General features: G+C 40.8%; 1 protein-coding gene across 1 annotated transcript in view; it reads right to left on the reverse strand.

The window, feature by feature from the left end:
- Positions 1-10,172, reverse strand: part of agbl4 (AGBL carboxypeptidase 4) — a 678,742-nt gene that overhangs the window by 187,664 nt on the left and 480,906 nt on the right. The window contains exon 6 of the mRNA XM_049486062.1: positions 9,759-9,798. Within this exon, the coding sequence (XP_049342019.1) occupies positions 9,759-9,798 (40 nt within the window). The remainder of the gene's footprint in view (positions 1-9,758; positions 9,799-10,172) is intronic.

Raw genomic sequence — 10,172 nt, forward strand, 5'->3', positions numbered from 1 at the left:
CTTATACAACCACACACTCCCCTATACTACCATATACAATACTACACTCCCCTATACTACACTTCATTCCCCTATACTACACTATACACCCACACACTCCCCTATACTACCATATGCAATCCTACACTCCCCTATACTACACTATACAACACTACACTCCCCTATACCATTCTATACAACGCTACACTACCATATACTACCATACACAATACTACACTCACCTATACTACCTATACAACACTACACTACCCTATACTACCCTATACAACACTCCACCCCTATACCATCCTATACAACACTTTACTCCCCTATACTACCCTATACAACACTCCACCCCTATACCATCCTATACAACACTTTACTCCCCTATACTACACTATACAACACTACATTACCTATACCACCTTATACAACCACACACTCCCCTATACTACCATACACAATACTACATTTACCTATACTACCTATACAACACTACACTATACCATCCTATACAACACTACACTACCCTATACTACCATACTCAATACTATACTTACCAATACAAACATATACAACACTACATCCCTCTACACTACACTATACACTCTCTACAATACTCACCAGCCTATACTACTCTATACTAAAATAGACTCCCTAACCAACCCTTTTTATATTACCCTATACCAACTACATTCACCTATACACTACACTCCCCTATACTACACTATACAACTCTACACTCCACTTAATTTCCCTATGCAACACTATACTCCCCTATACTACCCAGTACTCCTTATTTTACCCTAAACTCCATATTCTCTATATTCACACACCAGTAGAAGGATCTTTCTTTGAAATTCTCTGTACCATTGTCTCTTGCTCTCTTTCACTTTTCCTGTGTGTCTCTCTCTCCTCTACTCTCTCCATCTTGCCCTTACCCCCTCCACCATCCACTAACTCAATCCACTACAAAGCCCCCCTCAGCACCCACCTCTATTACACACACTCAAGCAGGAAATAACAAAAGGCCCCTCGACCCAAAATTACTTTTTTTTATGGATTTGCGGCGCACGGCAACAGCAATGGCTCTGGTGACAAAGAAATAGTCACCGCTGTCTGGGCTGTCATGGTAGAGGAGCCGTTAAAATGTTGTTTACATTTTCTCACATATATCCCCCTCTCTCTCACTCGCTTGTGCACGCACACACGCGCGCGGTGCTGAAAGCAGAAAAGACAAGTTAATAGCGGCAGCACAAAGCATTTTCATTTAGCATCTTTAGAGCGCTGTTTTGTTTTTCACACGCCGAATGGAAAACACACGGCTGATTATGTGAAGAAGGCGTGAAATTGTGATATTTGCGAGGCCGGGAGAATTAACTGCAGGCAGCAGCCTTCCAGAAGCTGCAGGGCCTGGACTCCAGACATGTTTTAAATAGGGCTTTAATGATGCATATTTTATAAATACTTTCTCTGCCACACCAGAAACCCCCCCCGTCTCACACACACACACACACCCTGTCTATTAACCCGCTGCATTAGCACGTTTATTCTCTCTTCATTAACGCGCTCACACTCCTTTCGCCACGCTCCTCTGTGCATGTTTGGGAAAAATCTGCTGGAAAACAGCGGAGTGGCCGGTGGCATCGCCAGACGCCTTCGTCTCTCTCCCTGACTCTCTCAGTCTTGCTCTCTTTCCTTTCATACAAACACACACACAGACACACTTGCTTTTCTCTCTGCTGCGTCTCTAAACCGTTTGTTTTCTACTAACAGCGTGATAAAGTCGCCGCTAATGAAGTCTTTGCAAGCGAACTAAGCAAATTCTCAGTGAAAGGGTCTAATTAGAGCAATAATAACACTTTCTTTACATGTGATCGTTTAGCCGATGCCAGTGTTTGTACACTAACATGCCACATAGTATCATGTCCCATGACTTTTGCCAGGTCCCAGGCAGGTTGAATAACTCTGCACTGACCTGTGGGACATTTGTGGGTCACGATCATTCTAGGCATTCTATGACATATACGAATATGAATATGAAGTTAATTAGTATATATCTCAGTATTTCTGAGGTAGAGTCACCTGGAATTCAGGCTTTCAGTTAACAGCTGTGCTGAATTTGAGCTCTATTTGAGTAATGTTCTGATCCAGATTATAAAAAAGCAAGAACTACTCAACTAAGTAAAGAAAAAATGACTTTAATGAAATGAAGGTCAATCAATCCGAAAAATTCACAACGACCATAAAAAAAGTTATAATGATGAAACTGACACTAATCAGGACCACCCCAGGAAAGAAAGAACAACAGTTGCCTCTCTTGCAGAGGATAAGTTCACTTTTTTAAGTTACTACATGATTCCTTGTGTGTTCCTTTATAATCTGTATGATGTCAATATTCAATTATAATGTAGGGAAGAAAATAAATAAAAACACTGAATGAAAAAGTGTGTCCAAACTTTTGAAGTCCATAAATAAACTTCTCATTGCCTTACTATTGGCATTCTGGCCAGTATTTGACCCTAAAATCACTCACATGTTAACACCTCGCAACTTCACAACTCACAACAAAGTGTGGGGGGAACACTTTATTATGAGTATCAGTGGAATTATATATTAAATTAAATAGCAAAATAAGTAATAGTGATTTTCACTAAACAAATGTATCTTCATTTGTGATGTAAATAAAAAAGGGCATTTAAGATATTTGTATGAGTTTGACTTTGTATTGATCAAAGCTACAGTATATCTACAGTTACAAGTTAAGGGCCCTATCGTACACCCTGTTCAAGGCGCATCATGATGCCCTTTGCTATCTTATACCCCGGTAACAGTCTATTTTCATGCCTTGTGCCCACACCGTTAAGACAGCATCAGAGTTTAGGAATATATCTAAACTGATGGGTGTGGTGGTCTGGAATTGAGGTGTGTTTAGATATATTTCTGGCGTGTTTTTATTTTGGCAGTAGAAAACACAGGAGCTCCACTGACTGATTAAAACCCTGACAACAGTTAATCATTAGAGTCCACACACATGGACATGCTGCAGAGCACAAACCCAACAATTAACTCAACAATAAACAGAATAAAGAATAAAATAACATCGCTGTTCCCTTAAATGAGCTGCTGGTGTATCTTCACAGTGTGAACGAGCAGCTCAGTTTCCTCTGCTGAGACTCGCAGAAGTGCTGCACTGTTAAGATAGGAACAAACAAAAGTCAGAGCTCACCTGCCTCTTAAAGGGAATGACTACAGACACACTGATTTATTATGCTTTATTTCATGTTACACCCAGACCCATGATAAATTTAGAGAATTAGTACATGCCTTTTTAGGACCCTATTTTAAAGCACCGTCAAGAGAAAATAGGCTGTGAAAACATGTGTTGAGACTTTGTAAAGAAAAAAAAAAGCAACCAAAAAAAAAGAGAAAACAAAGCTCTTAGAGTTTTTAGTTAAACCTGTTTAGAAAGAGCGCTTGGCTTTGAGCTGTGCAGAGCGTGCAAATCATCAGATTGAGAGAAAATAAGGAGGAACTGAGAAGAGATCGAAGGCATTAAGTCTGGCTGCGAGGCTCAGATGCCCAGCACACAGCATCACAGGGGTGTATGAGTGTGTGGAAGAGTGTGTATGTGTGTGGAAAAGTGTGTGAGCAATGTGTATTTCCAGAGAAGACCCACAGAGAAGCGCTGCAGAATTAGAAGAGATATGGAGGTTATGTATTATCTCTGTTCTCGCCGGTGGGTTCACACATCTCTCTCTAAGTTCTCATGAATGTAATTGACCTTTTTTTTTTTTTGTAGCGGTGGCGAGCGAGCGGGGTGAGGGAGACTAAACACAAACCAAAGCAAAGTTAATTTTCCAGCGGCACAGTATTGCGGCGGCGCCCGCCGATATGAAAAGGGCATTCAAATCAATAGATTGACAATAGGCTCTCCGAAAAGACGGCTGAACCCAATTTCTTTGCCGGCGACCACCTCCCTAAGCCTTCTCCCGATCCGAAAGCCCGGCTCCACCAACTTCTCGGACCTCCTCTCCGGCCAAAAAGGGGGGAAAAAAAGAAAGAAAAGAAAGATTTTTTTTCCTATACTTTTCTCTCTGCCTTTCGCTCTCGTTTTTCTCCTTTTTCTTCTCCTTTTCTCTTCGGCCGCGGCTTTGTGGAGGAACAATGTGCCGGGCTTATCATTATTTAGCCGCGCCGGGCGCTAGAAAGGTCAGCAGTTTGAAATGTCAGGCTTCAATAGAGCCAGATGCACATCGCGCCGCTCAAGTGTCCAATTAAAGGGGGCCTGGCAAGGGGCTGGGGGGTGAAGTGCACTTCACATGGAGGAGTTAATGAGGGGCCAGAGCGCAGGAGCCCCCTCGCCGCCCGGCCCCGCAGCCAGAGCAGGAGACGCACAGGCGAGGCATGGGGGTGGAAACGAGTCGGAATACCCCAAAGACCTTCAGAAATTGCTGGAGCTTTTTAGGTGCTTTACACCCATGAAAAAAGCAACAGTTTGACAAAAAAAAAAAAAAAAACATGTAATATAGGCCATTTCACTTTTATCCCAACTGCAGAAAAGATATGATAATATCTAAAACTAAAGAAGTTCTGCTTTTTTAGTTAGACACTGATGCTAAAGTGGTTAATCTGACAAAGCTAACAGGTAGGAGGAGAAGATTATGACCACTATGTCCATAAATCCACTGGTGAACTGTGACGTCTAGAACTAGACATTCAGTTTAGGCTACAAAGTCAAAACTCAATTCTGATAGTACCTCTCCCTAGTATCCCACTTCTCCCTTGATTCACGGGATGATCCAGGATATTGACAGTGGCTACCTGATGACCATAAATCATTTAAGGTGAAGAATAATGAAAGTTAGCCCATTCTGGCAAGACATGGGGGTGGAAACGAGTCGGAATACCCCAAAGACCTTCAGAAATTGCTGGAGCTTTTTAGAAGTTTCACACCCATGAAAGCAACAGTTTGAGAACAAAAGAAAACATGTAATATAGTCCATTTCACTTTTATCCCAACTGCAGAAAAGATATGATAAAATCTAAAACTAAAGAAGTTCTGCTTCTTTTAGTTAGACACTGATGCTAAAAGGCTGGTTATAATAAAGTTGGTAAATCTGACAAAGCTAACAGGTAGGGGGAGGAGATTATGACCACCATCCCCATAAATCCAATGGTGAACTGTGACGTCTAGAACTAGACATTCAGTTTAGGCTACAAAGTCAAAACTCAAGTCTGATAGTACCTCTCCCTAGTATCTCACTTTTCCCTTGATTCACAGGATGCTCCAGCATACTGACAGTGGCTACCTGATGACCATAAATCATTTAAGGTTAGTAATTATGAAAGTTAGTCAATGCAGACAAGACATGGGGGTGGAAACGAGTCGGAATACCCCAAAGACCTTCAGAAATTGCTGGAGCTTTTTAGGTGCTTCACACCCATAAAAGCAACAATTTGACAACAAAAAAACATGTAATATATTCCATTTCCCTTTTACTCCAAACGTAGAAAAGATATGATTATATCTAAAGTTTCTTCTGCTTCTTTAGTTTGACACTGATGCTAAAAGGCTAATGAAGCTGGCAGATCTTACAAATCTAACATGTATGACCACTATCCCCATAAATCCAGTGGTGGACTGTCAAAACTCAATTCTGATAGTACCTTTCCCTAGTATCCCACTTCTCCCTTGATTCACGGGATTCTCCACCATACTGATAGTGGTTCCCTGATGACCATAAATCATTTAAGGTCAGTATTAATGAAATTTAGTCAATCCAAAACAATTCAAGGAAGTATCTTCTAAGTACAGTCGCATCAAAAGACTATAAAAACACGATATGATGAAACTGGCTCTCACCAAGACTGCCCCAGGAAAGTAATTGCAAGAGCTACCTCTGTTGCACAGGATAAGTTCAGAGTATTTTGGTTTGTTTAACACTTTTAAGTTACTACAAGATTCCTTATGTGTTCCTTCATAGTTTGGATGACTTTTTAGTGTTCATGAAATAAAAAAATAAAAAAACATTGAGTTAGAAGGTGTGTCCAAACTTTTGACTGGACCTGTACCATATTTTGACAGATTATAAGGTGCATTAAGCGACAATAGTAAGAATGCATAGATAATGTTAACAATGGTGTCATTATGTTTCCTTTCTAAACAATAAAAATATGTATATTTTTAAACGGATGTTAATCTACACAGATTAACACAAAAACTGTTTATTTAAAGGGCTTTCATTTATTTACAGTAAGTTTAAAATTCCAGTATTTTGTCCAAGGGTGAGCGCTAGTCGAGGTTAGCAGCGCTAGCTAGCCCCAGGTAAACGCCTCACGATAGCACTAGACTGAGGAATCCTGAGTGTTCCAGTAAGCCAGGGAGCTATTAGCTAGCGGTTCGTCCTACATAGCTTGTTTTAACACGGTAACACACAGACTACAGTCCAATATACTCGCCTCTCAACGGTGAAAGAGCTAGTGTTGTGGTTAGCGGCTAATGCTAATGCTGCTGCACCCAGCCTTAGTGCTGGAAAAACTTCCCTGAAAATTCACCCTTATAACTCTGTACTTCAGCAGAGTGGCTTTACTGCTCCTTAATGCCTGCGTAGTAGAATTCATACATAAGGTGCACTGGATTATAAGGCGCACTGACGATTTTTGGAAAAAAATAAGAATTCTAAGTGCACCTTTTAGTCCAAAACATACAGTATGTATTGTGGATATTTGAGTTTCAGTGATTATTACATAACCATGAGTCACCCATGAACACACGAACATAAATATGTATATATATATATATTAAATGTAAATATCCTCACTCAGACATGCACACGTTGGTACACTACAGAAGAAGTTTTCTATAGTGTGCAGGCAGAAGGTCAGCGTGTCCTGTGTGTTGCTGTTTTATCTGCCAGAGCCATCTCAGAGCAGCAGCTGTTTTCCATACAGCAGGAAAACAAGCTTCCCTCACACTCAGTATGGATAAACCGGGGTCAAAGGTCAGCCCAGCCACAAACACTGGCTCTGCATCCTGCATCCTAATCAGCACAAGTAAAGCTCTTCATGAAGAGGCGTGTTCTACAGGGCAAACTAACCAGTGAAGCGACCGTCAGACTTTCTCACCTTCAGAGCTGAAGAACTTCAGTCACCCCTCCAACCAGTGATCAAGATCTTCCAAAAGAGGACGCAGCTTAGGGGTTGTCACTAGTGATACCCCAACACCAGGAGGGTAATCACTAGCACACACCTCTCCCGACACATGTGAAGTCAGACTCCGCCACTTTTCAAACTCCTGCTGATGTATAGCATTGCCGAGTAGCATCACAGCGCTAACACTCGGAGGTTCTGATACATCAGCTCACAGATGCAGCCTTGTGCTGATCCACATCACCCTAGGAGTGATGAGCGGAAGAAGCGTCGTCTACTGTACCCACCCAGAGAGAGCAAGTGTGCTCTCTTAGGACTCCAGCAGCTGATGGCAAGGCGCATGACCGATATTCGAACCAGCGATCTTTAGTCCGCTGGACCACTCAGCGCACCTCCACAGTTCTTCTTAAAGGGAACATATTATTCCTTTTTACTCAGGTTAGAATAGGTCCATGGGCTATTCAAAACAAACTCTGTTCCCAGAATGCACCATTTAAGGGCTCTGTCACTTACGCAAAGAATGCAAAGAAGCTGTTGCTGGCCAAGCCATGTATATGCCAAACTCAAGTAATATATCTTATCACTTACATCTGCTGACTTGCAACGGACAGTAGTTACAGATCCCTCCCTCAGACAAAATCTGCTCTAACTGTAGGGCCATTTAGGGTCTAATGGCTTAATTTTGTTAGCAGGAAAAAAAAAGCACATTTTATTTATTTTTTTTCGTACCAGGACATTAGAGTTTAACAAATGCATGCTTACCAATGGATAGATGATTCAGATTAATAAAGATGGTTGACAATGTGTATAGATTTGCCTTTCTTACCAGCATATAAAAAGGTTTCTTGATCTTCCAGATCTTCTTGACTTCCACAGTTCCCCTTAACTGCATTTTCCACTGTAGCTTCCACAACGTGAAACTTTCCGTATACCCGTATCCTAACTATATATGTTAAGTGGTTGTTTACTGTTGTTAATATGGTAATAATGTGGAGTTTGTGGTTTGCAATAAAAAAGAGCCATTGACATTGATGTTCATCCCTAATATAGACCTGGAGACCTGTTTAGAAATGTAATACAGTTTTACAACAAAAATATATCATTTTGCATAAAGAAAGCCTGATACCTAAAGGTACTTTTTGCTACATTGCTAAGTTTTAATATGAGCTGTACCCTTGATACCTGATCCAGCATCGTCTTCAAGTATTGGCCAGATACCTACAGATAAAGATACAACATCTCTCGTTCTGCAGTTCTGAAATGAACCCACACATTACGCACACCAGCTGCACTTTGAAGCTTCATACGTATGCGCTAGCAATTACCTGCAATCAGAAAAAAGCCAGCAAGCTGCTGAGGTCCTGAATCTGAGAGAAGCGTCTCACTGGTGACGAGACGAAGCTCTACAGTGCGGTGAGTGTGTGTCGCCTTTAGTAAAGCGCTGAAGGTCAGCAGCACAGCTTCACCTGGGCTGGGTGAACAGATGCCATGTAAAGCTGTGGAAATTAGCCCACTTTGTGTGTCTCCCATAAACATTATTTTAATCAAAGTGTATTAGAGCAGGCAGATATTTTAGACATATGGGCATTGCATTCTCCCAGACTCCCCCATCTGTCTCTCTCTGTGCTCTGACTGCTCGGGCTGCCACCACCCAGATGCTTCTAGAAGAGGCTGTGATCTACATAGGAGACTGTGGGACATCAGAACTTGTAGATACTGTATGTCATGCTTTAGACTTGTAGCAGAAAGAGAGATAGAGGTCAGGGTGCAATAAGATGACATCAAAGTGGACTGTGTATGGGCAAGAACCTGGCAATACAATATATATAAATATCAATACATTCATATATTCATATATTGTGATGCAGTAAGAAAGACAATATTTTGCTACTTTTTTAAATACATTTTTTGGAACATTTTAAAATGTTAATAATAAAGAAAAAACACAACTTCATTATGGGTAAAGCTATTTTGGCCTTAAATTAGCCTTGACTTAAATTAAGTCATTGAAGGGACTTCAAAACAGTGGGAGCTGAAGACAGAGTACAACACACCTATTTAGTGATCTAACACCAAATTTTACATGATAGTGATATGTTTTTGAGAATCACGTTTTGCAACATTGCATAAAATATCACAATATACTTGTAGCCTTGATTTGGCTGCACAGCATTTTGACGTGGCTTCATTTATTTCAGATAAAAACTGTGTCCCTCACAGTAATTTAGCCTAGCCCTGGACTAGGATCTGCCATTAAAAGAGATCTGTAGTCTGAACTTTTAGGCTTAAACCTATGGACCCCTATAGTGTAGTTTCCCAAATAGGGATTAAAACGTTCCAGACTAGACTTATACATGTAGACTGGCCTGAAATATGTTTGGCCAAACATTTATTGGATCATTTGATTAATCAAACCCCTACAGCACCTCTAAGAAGGTCTAGAAGACTAAACAGCAATTAGCAATAGTTCATTTGCAAATTGTAGCCATATGCAATAATGTGAAGGCTGATATTGCAACAACAATAAATATACTATTAATTGTTAGTGTGTAGTATAACATAGCAATGTTTGATTTGATATGCGAGTGAAGTGGACAGACACACAGATACACAGATAGAGTACTCACCCGGGTTGGTGATGGTAAGCAGGTCTAGCCTTCGTTGTTGCTGGGAAAAAAAAAAAAAAAAACAGAAGACGGAGGTAAGTCTTAATCAAAATGTTCAGAAAAAAATTAAGAGTTTAGTCACAAACTACTTTAAAAACATGTAACATCTGATTGTTTTTAAACTGCTGCTAATGCAGCATTACTAAGTAGCATCTCAGTGTGTTTGGAGGAAAGTGTAGCGACTCGGTTCTGATACATCAGCTCACAGACGCAGCCTTCTGCTGATCCACATCACCCTAGGAATGATGAGGGGAAAGAGCACCACCTACCCACCCAAAGAGAGCAAGGCCAACCAGCAATCAAATGTGTTATATCAAGTACAAAGTCTTCCCGGAAAATCTTACAGCACTTCATGCTTCCCTCTGCTGACAACTT

This window comes from Astyanax mexicanus, chromosome 12, assembly GCF_023375975.1.
Source record: "Astyanax mexicanus isolate ESR-SI-001 chromosome 12, AstMex3_surface, whole genome shotgun sequence".
Lineage (NCBI taxonomy): Eukaryota > Metazoa > Chordata > Actinopteri > Characiformes > Acestrorhamphidae > Astyanax > Astyanax mexicanus.